The sequence below is a fragment of the Phyllopteryx taeniolatus genome, chromosome 13, assembly GCF_024500385.1.
Source record: "Phyllopteryx taeniolatus isolate TA_2022b chromosome 13, UOR_Ptae_1.2, whole genome shotgun sequence".
Classification (NCBI taxonomy): domain Eukaryota; kingdom Metazoa; phylum Chordata; class Actinopteri; order Syngnathiformes; family Syngnathidae; genus Phyllopteryx; species Phyllopteryx taeniolatus.
In genome coordinates, this window is record NC_084514.1 from 24271376 (window position 1) to 24290985 (window position 19610).

General features: G+C 47.4%; 1 protein-coding gene across 2 annotated transcripts in view; it reads left to right on the forward strand.

Moving 5' to 3' along the window:
• Positions 1-209: 209 nt before the first annotated feature.
• The window catches only part of gabra2a (gamma-aminobutyric acid type A receptor subunit alpha2a), an 80662-nt gene continuing 61261 nt past the window's right edge, over positions 210-19610 (forward strand). For both annotated transcript variants that reach the window (XM_061795807.1, XM_061795808.1), the window contains exons 1-3: positions 210-465; positions 642-715; positions 7687-7787. In XM_061795807.1, the coding sequence (XP_061651791.1) occupies positions 651-715; positions 7687-7787 (166 nt within the window). In that variant the 5' untranslated portion in view covers positions 210-465; positions 642-650. The remainder of the gene's footprint in view (positions 466-641; positions 716-7686; positions 7788-19610) is intronic.

A 19610-nucleotide genomic window follows, 5' to 3' on the forward strand; every position in this document is an offset into this window, starting at 1 on the left:
ACAGCAAAAAGGCGAAACCATCAGGCTCAGGGTCATTTTTGTGGATTTAGCATTAAATCGATCACGTTAAAACGGGAAACTAAAACCAGACTGTTCAAATTATTGTCTTTTATGCTGCCCTCTTCATAAATATCTTTTCAGTTCTATGTTGCTACAGACGTGAATATATTGATCAGAAAGAAAGAAGTATCGAGCCATTGGTAATTCGCACATCCGTGATGACGGAATCAAGGGAGCCGTGCTGTCCTGCTCACTATTTATTGAAGAGCTCAGCACTCTGCTCATCTTGCACTCAGGTTGCTCGTGGACGAGCCACGAGGATTCTCAGTTAGAATAAAGCCACACTGACGGCTCTCACTCTTCTTCTGATTCGTTTTATTCCCGATGCTTGGTCGTCTGTGTTCAGACATTTCGCCCTCCAGTTTCTCTCAACAGCAGTAGCAGCGGACACCTGTCGCATTTCAGGTAGGCAACTACAATACAGCTCCACGCACGACACACGAAACGTGGATTGTGAGCACAACGTGTAGTTTTAACTTAAATCCGTTTTTTGGCTCCTGAACTGACTTAACGATTGCGGTCATGGATAATCATTTCCACGTTTATGGTTTTTGAAAGCGTGTCCCCACTGTCACACACAGGCTTTAACGATGAGAGGACGATGGCGCTCTTACTTCATGACAGCCTTGGTCTCCATGATCGCACTGCACACACGGTAAGTTACGTATAGTGTTTTTTTTTGTTTTTTTTAAAGATTATATTGACAGCGGGGAAACGTGCGCGCGGTTTTCTGTTTCGTTGTTGACGCAAAGGAGGTGAGCCATCGACTATATGTCACAGCGGATGATCTTGATGATGTGTAAAATACAAGTAGCTCAAAATAGCTCTTGCCACAGTTCAGGACACCAGGCAGGGCATTTGCACCTTTAGGGGGTACAACAGTCGTCATTGACGTGGTACCCTCCAACGTAGGCTACTAGTTTTATACCCTCGACACTTGAATTTTATAGTGAGGGAATATAGGTCTATTTGTGGACCTGGAAAAGGAAGGTGGGGTCTAGGGTCTGCCCTTAATGGCTGCAAAACCCAGTTAAAATATCACGCCCACTGTTAAATTTTAATTGCCACATTTGTCTTTGTTATTGTCACAAAAAGAAGTTAAAATTGCAATAAATAAATAAAATCATAGCTATGAAAAAATAAAATTGAGACAACCAAGTGTGGAAACTTTAAAGTAGGGGTATCAAACTCATTCTTGTCACGGGCCACATCGCAGCTACGATTATGGACCCATATAAATGAAACATTACCTCATATACTGTAATTACAGTATCCACAACACATTGATGAATAACCAGTTTTGAAATCAGAAGCCTATAAAAACATGTTTGTCAACTATTACTATTTCTTTTCAAAGGGGGATGGGTAACAAAAAAATGCTTGCAAATATCTCAATGGTATTACACCAGAAAGCAATTAGCGATTTTGATTTGCTTTCGCGTGCCACATAAAATGATGTGGAGGGCCGGATTTGGACCCCGGGCCACCAGTTTGACACAAGTGCTTTAAAGGTATAGTTTGTAGTGGAAAAAAAAAAAACACACACACGCACTTTAATCAATCATTTATTCATTAATTTCCCGTACCGCTTATCCTCACTAGGGTCGCGGGCATGCTGGAGCCAACCCCAGCTAAGGCACAAACACATCCTGTCATGAACGGAACAGAGGATAGGACCCAAAAATGCACGACTCCAAAACAAATGGACAGTTTCCAAAAAGAGAGGTTTAATATACGGGCATAGGTCGGTACACAGGCAGGCAATCCAAGAAAGGCAACAGTATCCAAAAACATGAGGGTCAAGTCTTACTGTGAGTCTGTGACGTGGAATGAGCGAGTCATCCATGATAAACGCAGACGGCACCCATGAACGTTCCTCAGGCCCGTAGGCCTCCCAGTCCACCAGATATTGAAACCCCCCTCCGACGAGACGACAACAGCCGCTTCACAGAGAAGACAGGGCCCCCATCCACAAACCGGGGGGGAGGAGGGGCCCTGGAAGGCGGGACCAGAGGGGACTCCCGGGCTGGCTTGAGTAGGCTGACGTGAAAAGCAGGGTGGACCCGCATCGACCTTGGGAGCCTAAGCTTCATGGTGACAGGGTTGATGATCTTTGTGATGGGGAAGGGCCCAATGAACCTGGGAGCGAGCTTCTTGGACTCCGCCCGTAGTGGAATATGTTTGGTCGAGAGCCAAACTCGCTGACCCACTTTGTAGTTCGGGGCCGGTGTCCTCCGACGGTCAGCAGCGGCTTTGTAGGACCGTCCCTGGCGCAGCAGCATCTGGCAGGCTCGCTCCCAGGTCCTCCTGCAGCGTCTCACCAAGGTCAATGCCGCTGGAACTGTGGACTCTGGGGCTATGGCAGGAAACAGAGATGGTTGGTAACCATGCACAATGTGAAAAGGTGATAGACCAGTGGATGCAGAGGGGAGGGAATTGTGGGAGAATTCGACCCAAACCAGTTTCTGAGACCAGGATCGCGGCTCCTGTGAAGCGAGACATCGGAGCCCAGTCTCCAGGTCCTGGTTCAGCCTCTCGGTTTGGCCGTTGGTTTCAGGGTGAAACCCAGATGACAGACTGACGGTAGCACCTATGAGATTGCAAAACTCCTTCCAAAATTGCGAAATGAATTGGGGACCCCTATCAGACACCACATTCTTGGGGAAACCATGGAATTTAAATACCTGATTGATCATTAACTCTGCAGTATCTTTAGCTGAGGGGAGTTTCGGGAGTGCAATGAAGTGAGCCATTTTAGAGAACCTGTCAACAACGGTGAGAATTGTGGTATTTCCTTTCGAGGCCGGTAATCCTGTCACAAAGTCGACGGAAATGTCTGACCAAGGTATTGGTAGGGGTCGTAACTCCCCAGAAGGACGTTGACGAGAGGGCTTGTTAACAGCACATACCTGGCAAGCATTGACGTAATCGATAACATCCCTCCTAACATTAGGCCGCCAAAAGCGCTGTTCGACCACTGATTGCGTTTTGGCAATGCCTGGGTGGCATACAGTACGGTTCGTGTGAGCCCAGTGGGTGACTCTTCCCCTTAAGGTCGGAACCACATAAAGCCTGTTTTCAGGGCAATCTTCAGGGCTAAGAGTGTTTTTCAGAGCCTCTTTAACCACAGTTTCAACGTCCCAAACAAAAGCGGAAATGAAACATGACTTGGGCAAAATAGTCTTAGATTCGGACAAAGAATTCTCTTCGCAAAAAATACGTGACAAAGCATCTGGCTTACCATTTTTAGAACCAGGTCGGTAGGATAACATGAAATAAAATCTAGTGAAGAACAGAGCCCATCTAGCTTGCCTCGCATTTAGTCTTTTAGCAGATTTAATATACTCAAGGTTCTTGTGATCTGTCCATACTAAAAACGGAGTCTGTGACCCGTCTAGCCAGTGCCTCCACTCCATCAAAGCCACCTTGACTGCCAGCAGTTCACGGTCACCAATGTCATAATTTCTCTCAGCTGGGGTCAGTTTTTTGGAGAGAAAAGCACAAGGATGTAATTTACCATCTTTGAGAGATTTCTGGGAGAGCACTGCTCCTATTCCGGCATCAGACGCATCGACTTCTACCACAAACTGCTGTTTGAGATCTGGTAAAGTAAGGCTGGGAGCGGAGGTAAAGCTCGATTTAAGTTTCTGAAAAGCTGCCTGACAAAGCGGGTTCCATCCAAAAGGTCTGTGTGGCGAGGTAAGATCATGCAAAGGAGAGGCTATAGAACTGAAATTTCTGATACATTTTTAGTTAGCGAACCCTAAGAACCTTTGTACATCTTTGCGTGACGTGGGAGTAGGCCAATTAATAACGGCATCGACACACAAAAAATCCTGCTCCCGCAGGGGATGAAGATGGGCGAATGATTCCGGCTGCCAGTGATTCTTCCACATACTCCTTCATGGCCTTGTGTTCCGGCCCTGAAAGAGAGAACAACCTCCCTCCTGGGGGTGTGGTTCCAGGCAGCAAGTCAACAGCACAGTCATAAGGTCTGTGGGGTGGAAGGGATTTGGCCTTGGACTTGGAAAAAACGTGTTTAATGTCATGGTAACAGGTGGGCACTTGAGACAAGTCAGGTTCAGAGTCAATAAATACAGGTGTGTGAATTTCTTGATCTGGAGAGGATAGTGTCACTTTAGGAAGAACCCGGGTAGGGTCTTCCTTAATGAAATTTAGACTCACTCACTTGACGTGACAGTTGCTCACAGAATGACCCAACTGACCGCAGTAGAAGCACCGCCCTTCCCTCAGCCGGCCTTGACGTTCCTCAGGGGAGAGACGGAACCTTCACAGTTGCATGGGTTCATCCGTGGGGATGCTGGCCAGTGGGTTGAGACCGGAAACAGGGGATCTGCCTTGGTTTGGCTGGTCACCGAGGCTCGTCCTCCAAGTCCGCCGATCTCCATCCAGCTCGCGATCCAAAAGCCTCTTGTTGATTTTTACGACGAGAGCGATGAGAGTGTCCAAGTCGGTCGGCAGGTCTCGCGGGACTAAATGGTCCTTGACGGCGGGGGATAGTCCTTGAAAAAAGGCATCGAGTAGCGCCCGATTTTTCCAATGACTCCCAGCTGCTGGAATGCGAAACTCAATCGCGTAATCTGACACCCTGCGCTTGCCTTGTTGTAAGGTGACAAGGGAGCGAGCTGCCTCACGATCTGGTGTGGAAAATTGAAAAATTTGCTCCATAGTCTTTACGAAAAAAGCCCATGAATGACACGCGGCGGAATTGCGGCTGTGACGTGGAAACAAGGAATGCTGGAACACGATGACAAGGTTCAACGAACTGGCGACGAGAGGGAATGAGACACGAGGTTAAATACAAGGGGTAATTAGGATGAACGAGGCACAAGTGGTGAAGATACTCACAGGAGCAGGTGTGTGTGAAACAGGGGGAAGACAAAAACCGGAACACACACCCATGACACATCCCTCCCACCCACTCGCAGGCTTTGAGCCCCTAGGACACCCAACACCTGTGTGTAAAAGTAGTTACAGCTTAATAAGATGATTAAATACTGTAAATAACATAGCTTTTGAGACATGGCTGAGCACAGAATGGAGTGAAGAAGCACCATCATGGAGGCCTGTCAGCAGTAGAAGCTGCAAGCAGATCAAAACGGCAGACACAGAGCCGCACAAGGATGATTGAGACCAAGGCAGGCTATTCTACCGTCGAGGGCTGTAGACTTGTAACGATGCCTCGTCGTGGGTCTTAGACCTGACTCTGGGTATTTCTAAAAGGCCAGTATCGGAGGACCTGAGGGTCAGTGAGGGTTCATATGATAAAAGAAGGTCCGTTAGATAGGAGCTGCCAAAACCATAAACCATTTTATAAATAAATGAAACAACCTTAAACTCACACTAAAGTAATTTTCGAGTTTGGTTTCTAAATACATTAAATATCTTTGACGGTAAGTGCTGAAAACGTGCAAAGACTGATAACAATTTGGTACTGGATAATTGAGATATACAGAATCTTAAAACTCTTTCACCATCTCAGCTGGCCAGATATTTTGGGCTTGGCTAAAACAGGGTTGCGCTGATGTCATCAGGGAAGAGCGTGAGTTGGCCCACCCCCAATATATGTGACGAGCGCTGTCCAAGGCTATTACCGGAATTTCTTAGTAACAATAACTTGGCCCATTTCCATCACGCTATGCCTACAACCTGAAAAATGCATCTTCCCTGAAGTGTTGTGTGTTATTTGGACTCAGTTGTGGTGGCCCACGCGCACCTCACGCAGATGAGTTGGACAGCTCCACTGTGAAGTAGCCTGCTACATAATAGCTGCTAGAGGACCGGCGTTGGCTCCATCCAATACTCCACAGCCTTGCTCCATGCGCCGCGCGTAGATCCACACAACAGAGACACTGAAGGGAAAGTTAACTGCTTATTATGTTCGCTAGCCCGTGAGCTCACGAGCTAGCAAGTCAGCGCCTTGCTCGAAATTGTTGTGTGTGGGTACCCACATAACAGACACGTAGGAAAGTTGATTGTTAATTAACCATTACCACAGTGGCACATGTTATTCAGACATGAGCAGACAGTATAAGAGCCAATGTATTTGATTGACAGGTGAAGGTCTGTCTCCAACACTTTCAGCAAACTGAATTGACAAAATTACTTATGAACCTTTATAGGATTAAATGTATTCTTTTATTGTGTGTACCTTTATTCCACAACTCTAGTGTAACCTCTCTAAAATGTGTAACCTTGCTAAAAGCTGCAAGCCATTGTTTGTGTTATCCAAAGACATTCCCATGTGAGATATGACAGCTGGCTGGGTAGCTGATGTGAATCTCCATCCATTTTCTGTACCGCTTATGCTGGAGCCTATCCCAGCTATCTTCGCGCGAGAGGCGTTAAAATTAAACGTATCATCTGGCCATCTAGGTCCATTTGTTCTAGCAGACAGTGTTTCACGGTCGCCATTGTTGTTGCTTTGTTCCTTGTTACGGAAAGGAAAGTAAAAACGGCTACCGGAAATGGCCCAAAAAATGCAGAGGAAACTCCACCCTGTGGTGTCCTCGCCAATACCAGTTGTAGCGACATCCCCGACTTGGAGGTGAACTGCAGTACATTTTCAAAACTGCGCACGTGGATTGCGCTCGAGTATAAAGGAAAACTACGCGTGGGACAGCCGCAGTGACGTCAGCGCGGTTGCCGTCCGCGCGAGTATAAAGAAGCCTTAAGTGTGGTTTAAGGTTTAGTCTCACTTAAACACACGTGATGTTGTGGCTAACTACACACAAGTGAGGCTAGGAATTTTTTATACTGTTTTTTGGCTGGCAAAGAGGTTTCATGACCCAGTGCCAACTCTATGACTGGTAAATGATTAACTTGCAATCTGATCAACATAACGTTCTTTATTTGAAGCACAATTCCACAAGACAGGTAACTGACTCAAAAGCGTTGGTGCTTTAAGTGCTCCGTCTCACAGCGTTGGTTCTGACTTTCGGACGAATCAGGCGTGAACGTAAAATCCTTCACGAAGAAGTTGTCAATCGTTTTTTTTCTATTTCCTCTCTAAATCAGATAGTCCTAGGACAGACACCGAGGCCTGTCACGATAAAAAAATTTTTAGGACGGTATATTTTCCTAGTAACTATCACAATAAACGATAGCATCATTGATGTTGCTTTTTTATGCCACTAATGTAATGATATTAGAGCATTATATTAATTCAAGTACATCCGTTTTAAGGGGCAATAGAATCTTTGCCTGCTCTGCTTAGCCCCCTGTCAATTTGTTTTGGTCTATTGGTAGGTCTTTATAATTGTTCCTGAAAAACACAGGGACCCAATGCAGGGCCTCTAAAACCAACCTATTGTCCTTTCTCTTTCTGGTCCTTAACAGCAGATAGGCTGCTGAATTGTAGTTGAAAGTTGCTTATTCTTGTTTAAGGAAGACAAAAAAGGAGAGCGTTAGTCATCAATGCGAATGGAGATATAAGAATGCATTAATACCTCTGTGTTTTAATGGGGGTGAACCCCCCCCAAACCCCTCCACACACACACACACACACACACGCTACTCCTACTGGTTTTACTTTTACCACTTACCATCATCGAATGTTGTCTTCTATAATACTGTTTCTAATATGATAAAAATTGTCAATGATAGGTCCAAAGCTGATGCAACACGCAAAGACATCACAACGTTCACTAAGATCCTGGACAGTCTCCTAGATGGCTATGACAACAGGCTGAGACCTGGCTTGGGTGGTAAGTCCATGTTTTGTGTTAAATCATTTGTGTGATAGGATTAATGTGAAGGGGATAATGATAATGAGACGCAGCACATCGATAATCTCTCTCTCTCTCTCTCTCTCACTCTCTTTCTGTCGCTCCTCCTGGCTTGAGGCTAGTAGATTCCAGGGTCACGTGATGGCCAGACTAACTAGCCAACACGCAGAACCAAATACAAATAAAAACAATCACAATTTTAACCAGTCCCTTTTTGTAAATACGTTTACTCCTGATTACAATACTTAATTTAATATTAGAAAATGACTTGATACTTAAAGCTATTATATGTACCTTTTGGCGCTCCATTAGGCTTGAATTCAGCATTACAACAAAAGAACAGATCCGTCGCTTCAACATGACGTAGGCAATACATGTTTGGCTCCTTGTTTGTGATTCAATATTATTTTTATTATGTTTTGAAGGACAGAGGGAAGGGAATTTTACTCAAGTATCACTTTCAGGTACTTTATACAAAACTGGCAATACTTTTCAGATAGGAGGACTGTTGTGTTCCATAATATGCTTGTGGCATCTGTCCGCTAGGGGGTGGTAGAGTGGGGAAGAAGAGAAGGGGAGGAGTGACGTACCTGTCTGTATGACGATGAGGAGGAAGTAAAGGACATCGATCGCTGAACACTTGGGTCTTTGTGTTTAATCTTTGCACTAACATGACAAGTGGCTACGAGGATAAAATAAATGAAAATGGGAGATGGTTCTGGTTGGCTTCTGCATTCCTGGAGTGCCCGGGTGAACCGACAGTAGCGTTTGACGCTTGGAGAAAGTTGCTTGAAAACTACCTGTTTGCAATTGGTGAGTTTGTCTTTTTTGCTGAAAGGAAACAAGTCCTCCTAATCCACTGTTTGGGAAGAGAAGGACAGAGACTATATACTATAATACTTTGCCACTTACTGCCGACATATATGATGGATCCGTGCTGGCTTTACAGACACTTTTCACACTTGCGCTATTTGGTAGCGCTATGGGAGCTCGCAAGGACATGCGGGTTTGGTACGATGGAAAATAAAATCCTACGTGACCAAATAGATGAGAAGACATGCATGTTCTGCAATTGTGAAAAACTGTTATCCATCCATCCATCCATCCATCCATAGATCCATTTTCTCCCCCTTATCCGAGGACGGGTCGCGGGGGCAGTAGCGTTAGCAGGGACGCCCAGACTTCCCTCTCCCCAGCCACTTCATCCAGCTCTTCTGGGGGGATCCCGAGGCGTTCGCACGCCAGCCGAAAGACGTAGTCTCTCCAGTGTGTCCTGGATCGTCCCCAGGGTCTCTTCCCGGTGGGACGTGCCCGGAACACCTTACCAGGGAGGCGTCCGGGAGGCATCCTAATCAGATGTCCCAACCACATCATCTGGCTCCTCTCGATGTGGAGGAGCAGTGGCTCTACTCTGAGATCCTCCCGGATAACCGAGCTTCTCACCCTATCTCTAAGGGAAAGACACCCTGCGGAGGAAACTAATTTCTGCCGCTTGTAGCCTCGATCTTGTTCTTTCGGTCACGACCCACAGCTCGTGACCATAGATGAGGGTAGGAACATAGATCGACTGGTAAATTGAGAGCTTCGCCTTTCGGCTTAGCTCCTTCTTTACCACAACGGACCAATACAAAGTCTGCATCACTGCAGACGCTGCACTGATCTGCCTGTCGATCTCCCGTTCCATTCTTCCCTCACTTGTGAACAAGACCCCAAGATACTTGAACTCCTCCACTTGGGGCAGGATTTCATCCCCGACCCGGAGAGGACATGCCACCCTTTTCCGACTGAGGAGCATGGTCTCAGATATGGTGGTGCTGATTCTCATCCCAGCCGCTTCACACTTGGCTGCAAACTGCTCCAGTGAGATTTGGAAATCACGGATTGATGAAGCCAACAGAACCACATCATCTGCAAAAAGCAGAGCTGCAATACTGAGGCTACCAAACCGGACCCCCTCTACGCCTCGGCTGCGCCTTGAAATTCTGTCCATAAAATTTATGAGCAGAATCGGTGACAAAGGGCAGCCTTGGCGGAGTTCAACCCTCACCGGAAACGAGTCCGATTTACTGCCGGATATGCGGACCGAACTCTGACTCCGGTCGTACAGGGACCGAACAGCCCGTATCAGGGGGTTCGGCAAACCATATTCCCGAAGCACCAACCAGAGGACTCCCCGAGGGACACGGTTGAACGCCTTCTCCAAGTCCACAAAATACATGTAAACTGGTGAACTCCCATGCACCCTCGAGGACCCTGCGGAGGGTGTAGAGCTGGTCCAGTGTTCCACGGCCAGGACGAAAACCACACTTCTCCTTCTGAATTTGAGATTTGACGTCCTGACGGACCCTCCTCTCCAGCACCCCTGAATAGACCTTACCAGGGAGGCTGAGGAGTGTGATCCCCCTGTAGTTTGAACACACCCTCCAGTACCCCTTCTTAAAAAGGGGGACCACCACCCCAGTCTGCCAATCCAGAGGCACTGTCACTGTTGTCCATGCGTGTCAACCAGGACAGCCCCACAACATCCAGAGCCTTTAGGAACTCCGGGCAAATCTCATCCACCCCCGGGGCCTTGCCACCGAGGTGCTTTTTAACCACCTCTGTGACCTCAACCCCAGAGATAGAAGAGCCCGCCTCAGATAACCCAGACTCTGCTTCCTCATGAAGGTGTGTCGGTGGTAATGAGGAGGCCTTCTAAGTATTCTCCCCACCGACTCACAACGTCCCGAGTCGAGGTCAGCAGCGCCCTATCCCCAGTGTATAGACACAGTGTTGATGGTGCACAGCTCCCCCCTCTTGAGACGCTGGATTGTGGACCAGAATTTCCTCTAAGCCATCCGGAAGTTTTTCTCCATGGCCTCACCGAACTCCCCCCATACTCGAGTTTTTGCTTCAGCGACCACCAAAGCTGAATTCCGCTTGGCCAGCCGGTACCCATCAGCTGCCTCAGGAGTCCCACAGGCCAAAAAGGCCTGACAGGACTCCTTCTTCAGCTTGACGGCATCCCTCACCGTTGGTGTCCATCAACGGGTCCGGGGATTGCCACCACGACAGGCACCGCCTTACGGCCACAGCTCCGGTCGGCTGCCTCAGCAATGGAGGCGCGGAACATGGTCCACTCAGACTCGATGTCCTCCGCATCCCATGAGCAAAGTTCTGTCGGAGGTGGGAGTTGAAACTCCTTCTGAGAGGGAATTCTGACAGACGTTCCCAGCAGACCCTCACAATACGTTTGGGCCTGCCACGTCGGACCGGCATCTTCCCCCACCATCGGAGCCAACTCACCACCAGGTGGTGATCAGGTGACAGCTCCGTCCCTCTCGTCACCCAAGTGTCCAAGACATGCGGCCGCAAGGCCGATGACACGACCACAAAGTCGATCATCGGACTGCGACCTAGGGTGTCCTGGTGCCAAGTGCACATGTGGACACCTTTATGCGTGAACATGGTGTTCATTATGGACAACCCGTGATGAGCACAGAAGTCCAATAACAGAACACCACTCGGGTTCTGATCGGGGTGGCCGTTCCTCCCAATCACGCCCTTCCAAGTCTCACTGTCGTTGCCCATGTGAGCATTGAAGTCCCCCAGCAGAACGATGGAGTCCCCAGTGGGAGTGCTCCCCAGCATCCCCTCCAAGTACTCCAAAAATGGTGGGTACTCTTAACTGCTGTTTGGTGCATAGGCACAAACAACAATCAGGACCCGTCCCCCCACCCGAAGGCGGAGGGAGGCTACCCTCTCGTCCATCGGGGTGAACCCCAACGTATAGGCGCAGAGCCGGGGGGCAATAAGAATACTCACACCTGCTCGGCGCCTCTCACCGTGGGCAACTCCAAAGTGGAAGAGAGTCCAACCCCTCGCGAGAGGACCGGTACCAGAGCCCAAGCCGTGTGTAGAGGCCAGTCCGACTATATCTAGTCGGAACTTCTCGACCTCACACACCAGCTCGGGCTCCTTCCCTGCCAGAGAGGTGACATTCCACGTCCCTCGAGCCAGCTTCTGTAGCCGGGGATCGGCTCGCCAAGGCCCCTGCCTTTGGCCACCGCCCAGCTCGCACTGCACCCGACCCCTTTGGCCCCTCCCACAGGTGGTGAGCCCATGGGAAGGGGGATCCATGTTACCCTTTCGGGCTGTGCCCGGCCAACAGGCGCTCGCCTTTGAGCCCCACCTCCAGGCCTGGCGACAGAGGAGGCCCCCGGTGACCGGCCTCCGGGCAAGGAAAACCTCGATCCACTTCTGTTTTTCATCATTGGAGTCTTTTAGCCGTGCTTTGTCTGGTCCCTCATTCAGGTCCTTTTTGCCATGGGTGACCCTACCAGGGGCGTGAAGCCCCAAACAACTTAGCTCCTAGGCTCATTGGGACACACAAACCCCTCCACCACGATAAGGTGGTGGCCTACAGGAGGGCTTTGTTATCAATTGTCTATGGATCTTCACGGGTCGCCCAACCTGCAGGCTGTTCTTTACCGCATTCAGGAGGCAGGTTTGAAATTGAATACAGAAAAACGCCTTTTCCGGCAGACTGCCCTGGACTTCCTGGGTTTCAGACTGTCACCTGATGGCTCAGAGCCTAATGACTCCCATTTCACAGCAATACTGAATGCCCCCGCACCTGCCGATGCAGCTTCTTTACATTCGTTCCGGGGTTTAAGTTTATGCCCAACTACGCCAGCGTGGTGGAACCGATGAGGGCCTTACTGCGAAAGAACACTGATCTCCTTGACTAAGGCAGCACAGGGGAGTTTTGAACAAGTTATCAGAATCAGAATCATCTTTATTTGCCAAGCATGTCCAAAAAACACACACAGAATTTGTCTCCGGTAATTGGAGCCGCTCTAGTACGACAACAGACAGTCAATTGACAGAGAAAGCTTTTGAGACACAAACACATTGAGAAAAACAGTCACTGAGCAAAAAAGGGTTGCTAGTTATCTGGTACACAATGCCGATATAAAGGCATGATTGCTAATGGACCTGCACTGAAACTGCTTGACCCAAATAAACACACAGTGGTCTCAACCAATGCTTCTGATTATGAGCTAGGTGCTGTCCTAATGATGCTGGAGAAGAGGAAGCTGTTGGTTTTGCGCCTCGCAGCATAAGTGACTCTGAAAAGAAATACTCAATTGTGGAAAAGGAGGCCCTGGCATGTGTATGGGCTGCTGAAAAGTGCTGTGTGTGGCTCTGGGGAAGAAAGTTCCTGCTGGGCACACATCACCAGGCGTTGACTACGCTCCTGACTACAAGAGGTAATAACCGGGCTGGGCTTCGCATAGCCAGGTGGTCTGCTTGTCTCAGGGAGTTTGATTATGACGTCCAGTACAGGCCTGGATCAGAGAATGATGCTCTGACTGCTTATCCAAGCTACCTCTCCCTGGAACTGGTATGGACTGTTGCAGCAATAATGACAGACACTGATGCAATCTCTATGGAATATTTCAAAGCTACATGCCACGCCTGCCCTGTGGTTGCTAAATTAGGGGCACAAATCCGCAAACCATGCCCAAGGAGAAAGATTACTCTTGACCTTGACTTACAGCCATACTACATTATACGTAATGAGCTGTCAATAGTGGATGACTGTATTGTCAGAGGTACTTACCGCCTTGATGTGCCAGTCTGCAGAAACAACTGACATTGACATTGCTCACGACACCCATCAGGGAATTGTTCATACAAAACAATGTTTGAGAGAACTATACTGGGGGCCTAAAATGGACAGACAGATTGAAACCCTCATCAAGGAATGCGCCACATGTAGACACAATGATAAGTCAGCTGTGACCCACAATGCCCCACTGTACCCCGTTCCTTTACCTATTGCTGCCTGGGAAAAGGTTGCTATTGACATTGTTGGGCCCTTCGAAAATGCACAGATAGAATGCAGGTTTGCGATTACGCTAGTGGATTACTACAGTCAATGGCCACAAGTTGATACGTTGATACCGTTTTTACTTTCCTTTCTGTAACAAGGAACAAAGCAACAACAATGGCGACCGTGAAACAGTGTCTGCTAGAACAAATGGACCTAGATGACCAGATGATACGTTTAATTATGCTGCAAAATCGATCGAGAAGACGGCGGCGCAGATGGTATGTAGAACCAAGGGGCACGCTGAGTACATCATCACAGCATGTGACTAAAACGGACCAATCACGAGAGATGATCTCCGCGGCGTTCGAAGCGCAGCAACAATTTTTTACGTGTGCGCGTCAAGCTACACAGACGGGCCACGCGGGGCAATTCGTCAGTCACGTGATGCAATGCAGGCGTTGTAGGCCACGCGACCATGGGAGTATAAAGAGGGAAGCCCAATTAAAACTACCTAGTCATCAATTAGGAGTAGGGCTGATCAATATGGGAAAACAAATCTTTAGTGAGTGTTTTCTTTGTTTATTTTAAACAAACATTGACATTGTGATTTAGCATGTGATTTTTCGGGAAGAAGTTTAACTTCAGTATTATTCACTCCAGACCCTTTCCAAAAAATTTTAATATCATGGAAAAGTTTTTGGCGGCACGGTGGCCGACTGGTTAGAGCATCAGCCTCACAGTTCTGAGGACCCGGGTTCAATCCCTGCTCCCGCCTGTGTGGAGTTTGCATGTTCTCCCCGTGCCTGCGTGGGTTTTCTCCGGGCACTCCGGTTTCCTCCCACATCCCAAAAACATGCACGTTAATTGAAAACTCTAAATTGCCCGTAGGTGTGAATGTGTGTGCGAATAGTTGTTTGTTTGTATGTGCCCCGCGATTGGCTGGCAACCAGTTCAGGGTGTACCCCGCCTCCTGCCCGATGACAGCTGGGATAGGCTCCAGCACGCCCGCGACCCTAGTGAGGAGAAGCGGCTCAGAAAATGGATGGATGGATGGAAAAGTTTATTCATTTAACATAATTCCATTCAAAAAGTGAAACTTTCATAAATTATAGATTCAGGGCCCACAATTTAAACAAGTTCAAGTATTTATTTGTTTATGTTTACATCATTTGAGCTTCCAGCTCATAAAACCCACAAAATCAGGAATTTAAAAATGTTTAATACTGTGAAGAAAACACCATTTAACTTCTCAGTTTTTGTAGAAAAAAACAGAAAGAAACCAAAAACATGCGTGGTAGGTTAATTGAAGACTCTAAATTGCCCGTAGGTGTGAATGTGAGTGCGAATGGTTGTTTATTTATATGTGCCCTGCGATTGGCTGGCGACCAGTTCAGGGTGTACCCCACTGCTTGCCCGAAGATAGCTGGGATAGGCTCCAGCATCCCTGCGACCCCAGTGAGGAGAAGTGGTACAGAATATGGATGGATAAAGCGATCAAAATATGGTACTTTCAAAATGATGTTAATCTTCAATACTTTGTGGGAATCCCTTTGCTTTAATCACTCGATGCGCTGTGGCGTTGAGCCAATCAGCCTGTGGCATTGCCTGGGAGTTACGGAAGCCCAGATTTCCTTGATGCTTGGTGTCATTTCTTCTTTGTTTTTGGGTCTGGTGCCCCTTGATAACACCCCGTAGATTCTCAATGGGGTTAAGATCCCTTGAGTTGGCTGGCCAGTGAAGCATTGTGATGGCATGGGCATCAAAACAGGTTTTGGTGCTTCTGGCGGTATGGGCAGGGGCCAGGTCCTGCTGGAAGATGAAACCTATCTCAATACAGATACTCAGCAGAAGGAATCATGAAGTCCTCTCAAACATTCTGGTAGACTGTTGTGGTGACCTTGGATTTAAGAAAGCAGAGTTTACTAACACCTGCACTGGACATTGCCCCCCAAATCATGACTGATTGTGGATATTTCACACTGGACCTCAAGCACCTTGGGTTCTGTTCTTCTCCCGTCTTCCTCCAAACCCTTGGACCTTGATTCCTGAATGAAAGGCCCACTTTACTTTCATCGGAAAAGAGGACCTTGCACCACTGCCCAACTTCTTCTTCTTGGCCCAGTTGAAATACTGCCTATGTTGGCTCAGGCTCAGAAGTGGCTTGAACCGAGTGTAGCGGTTATGGAATGCTATAAGAATTGTGCTTAATTTAGAAGGAAACGATGAGTTGGAAGCGACGCCTGCGTCACTTCCGGGTTATCGTAATTTTAAATTACAGCGTTATAAATCAAGATATTTGACATATATGAGGGGCACCACGTCATATTTCTAACCAGTTTAACTTGAGGCGAAATTACGACAAACCTTTTCAATAAGTCTCTTATCGGAAGGTGGCTACATTATAGAAACATTGAGTTCTAGACTTTCCAGAGGTTTCGTTCTGAACCCAAACACACACACACACACACACACAATCAATGCAAGTGGTGAATTTTATAGAATATTTAATAATAAAAAGGGGTTTCTGCAGAATAAAACACAGACAAACCCAAAACAAACAAAGTACAGACGAACATTGGCAAAGGAAGGGATTTGTGACGTGAGATGAGCAGAATGGGCGTGTCGTGAGTGCGTATCGCTGAGGACTCCTGTTCTCGTTAATATAAACCCAAATATGCACTAATCCGTACTTTTAGTACACCGCAATGTTGGACTTACGTGTTTCGAACACGTTTGAGGCAGGTGAGTCAGGCTCACGAGTGTTCGGTCGGCCCGGTCCGCACCGGGAACAGGTGGATTCGACGGAAGGGAGGAAGGAAAAAAAGGAGGAAAAGCAGGAGGCCAACGGGTTCCCAGGCAGGACGTCTCTCGGGTGTCTCTGTTTGCCAGACGTTCAGAGCGGTCGCGTTGCGTCCGCATCCGTTCCCTCGGACTGACCTCGGGCTCCCAAACAGGGTAGCTCGGAGCGCTTGCAGGATGCTCTGCAGCCGGGGATCATCCAATGCGTCCTTGCCACCTCGGGTGAGGTGGGCGTCCTGCCTGGCCCGTTCGTCAGCGAGTTGGTTGGGGTGAGACCAAAGGAAGACTTCTCCACAAAACTCCCAAAACTTCTCCAACTGGTCCCAGCTCCGGCCCCTTTTATGGGTTACCCCCCCCCCCCCCCCCCCCCCTCCTTTTCTACCACTTTGTCAACACCGAGGGCTGGACTGCCTTTTGGCAATTTGGGTCCAGTCCCCTGGGTTCAGGTCCAGTCGTTCTTTTCCTACGGAAAAATTTAATTTTGGGTCGCGCACCTGAGCACTGGTTCAGAAGACCCTGCAAGTTCTGAGTCTTTCGGTAGAGCAGGTAGGCGATGCCGAATGGTCATGCAGTAACCGAGACTGACCAGGGCAATTAATATGTTATCTGCTGCGGACCAGAAATGCATGAGCGGGAGCTCGGGTGTTCTGTCCTTAGTGCTAATCGCGCGTAAGGTGTTGTCAATGTGGGTGATGTCAATCGCCTGAGTTCCTTCAAACTGAATCTGTGTAAGCGTCTCAGGATCAACTTCCAATTTGTACTGTCCGAAAAAGTTATAAATCTCGATTTCGCTCTCATAATTTTCGGTTTGTAGGTGGTAGAGGGCGACGTCCTAAATATGCAAAATGCCATCTTTGGGGACGTCGAGCCACATGGTTTGATTTGGCAGGGCGAGTCTCGTCGTGGTGTTGTGGTGGTCATAACTCAGCGTTGTGCTTAGGGCTGGTGTGTTGACTAGCCACTTGGACCCAACAATTTCCGTGAGTAGTAGTAACCTGGTAGCGAGGTTTAGCTTCTGCTCTACAGCGCGACCCATCCTTAATGGGCTTCAGGCCACAAATCCCATCCGCTACATCACCTCTACGGCTTACTGGGACACAGGTAATGGATGTCTTTGGTGAGGATGCACGTGCAAATTTGGCGCCAGATACAGATCAGGGTTACTCTCGTGATAGGCGACTACCACGGGAGTACTGATTCGGACGTATGTGTCGCTTTGCCAGGTGCCAACATTAATTACGTCTTTTAGGCGATAGTTGTTGCGGGAGTCAATAATTGGATGAGTAACAAGGAAGGCTTCTTCTCGGAACTCAGGGTTGACATACAGGACAGTGGAACTCCCGAGAGAAAAAGCCAAGTGGGCTTGGACAGGGCTAATGGGGCTTGGCAGAGCTTTAGACAGGATGCTTTCGATTAAGCTCAGGGGAAACAAGTACGGAGGGATTCTACCCATTTGTTAAATATATTCTAGAAGTTATCATTTATTTGCTTAGCTTGCATTAGTATTATGGACGATTTTAGATGTCTCGCCTTCAAAAAGATGACTCAGCATCATCCGATGGAAGGGCGCCTGGACCAAGGACGTGATCGGATGTGGTCGGAGACGTGACAGGTGTTGGTCCAATGTTTTGTGTTGTGTCTTATTGTTTATGTCTGGGAAAAACCCTCCTATTTTCAAATAAATGCAGGAGCGACGGGAGAGATTGTTTAGAGCGTGTTGAGAGGCTGTGATCTGAACAATCTCCCATACGCCCTCCTCATGAGAAAAAGAAACCAGTGTCTTCATTCCTTTTGTGTCTATTTTTTATAATGTTGGGTAAGATATATCCAACATTAAATTGGTCCTTCGAGCCGGATGTCAACACACCCGAGGATTCCAGTTGTGGAGCCGACTTCCAGTTAAGAGACCGTGGCCACGGCAAGTAAGACCCTTTACGGGACTGGTCTTCGTTCTCCTCAACTGGGATCTGAAGGTTGACGACAATCCACAGAATTGAAGACGACTGGTGAGTTTAAATTTTACATTTTTTTTAGGGAAAAGGACGCCGTAGTCCACAAATTCCGCGAGGACGACGGAGTCCTGTACGTACTTACATTCCGTGTTTAATAAACCTTGTGTAATACTAGTCACTGGCAAGTAATGAGGGACGGCGGAGTCCGATATATTCCGCGAGGACGGCGGAGTCCTGTACGTACTTAAATTCCGTGTTTAATGAATAAAGAAACTAGGAAAGTTTCGTGGCGTCGTAGTTAAATTCCGTATAGGACGGCGGAGTCCTCTAATGAGCTGTTGACAGACGTAGTTAAATTCCGTATAGGACGGCGGAGTCCTCTGACGAGCCAGTGTGAATGAAAACTGTTTGAATGAGAGTGTAAATGGGAAATGGGAAACCACTAGGTTTTTCATTCCATACCAAAACAGTGGGAAAGTAAACGGTGGACTTTTGTGGATGCAAAGGCAAGAATTCTCCACTCGAAAGAGTTGAAGTGAGAATTACCACAGAAAGTAAATTTGAATCACCGTCCTACTGAAAAAGAAAAAAAAAAACCAGTGTTCTAGACTACCCTAGGTAGTATTACACTGAACCAAATTCTTTCAAATGGGGAAAGGAAGTAGTAAAATAAAAAACAGGAATACACTGCAGTGTAAAGGTTGGAGGTTCATTAAATTAAATTGAAAAGAAAAAAAAAACAGGATCCTGATAAAATTTAATATTTAGAGACAGGAATAACCGAACACGGCTTTAATGGTTGGTTAAATACACAAAAAAATAGCCGCGTTGCAGGAATCAAATTATATAAAAAATAAAAGACAAACCACCGTTAAACACCGGTTGTCTGCAGCCTTGCAGCTTATCACAAAAATAGAAGATAAAAAAGAATGTGATGAGCTGCAGTAATACAGAGAGCAGCATTCACATTTGAGAAAAAAAAAAAATATATACATTTACTAGATTACCGCAAGGTTACTGTGAAAGTCCAACTATTTATTCACAAGTTATGACAACACGCATGTCTTCTGGCATCTACAGATGGAGAGACATGCAAAGATTCATTGACCTTACTGCATCATCTAACAGAAGAGGGACATAAAGTTAACAAAAATAAATTGCAATGATGTAAAAGACAAGTTAAATATCTAGGCCATAATTTAAGTATAGGAGGAAAGACTAATTAGAAGACAG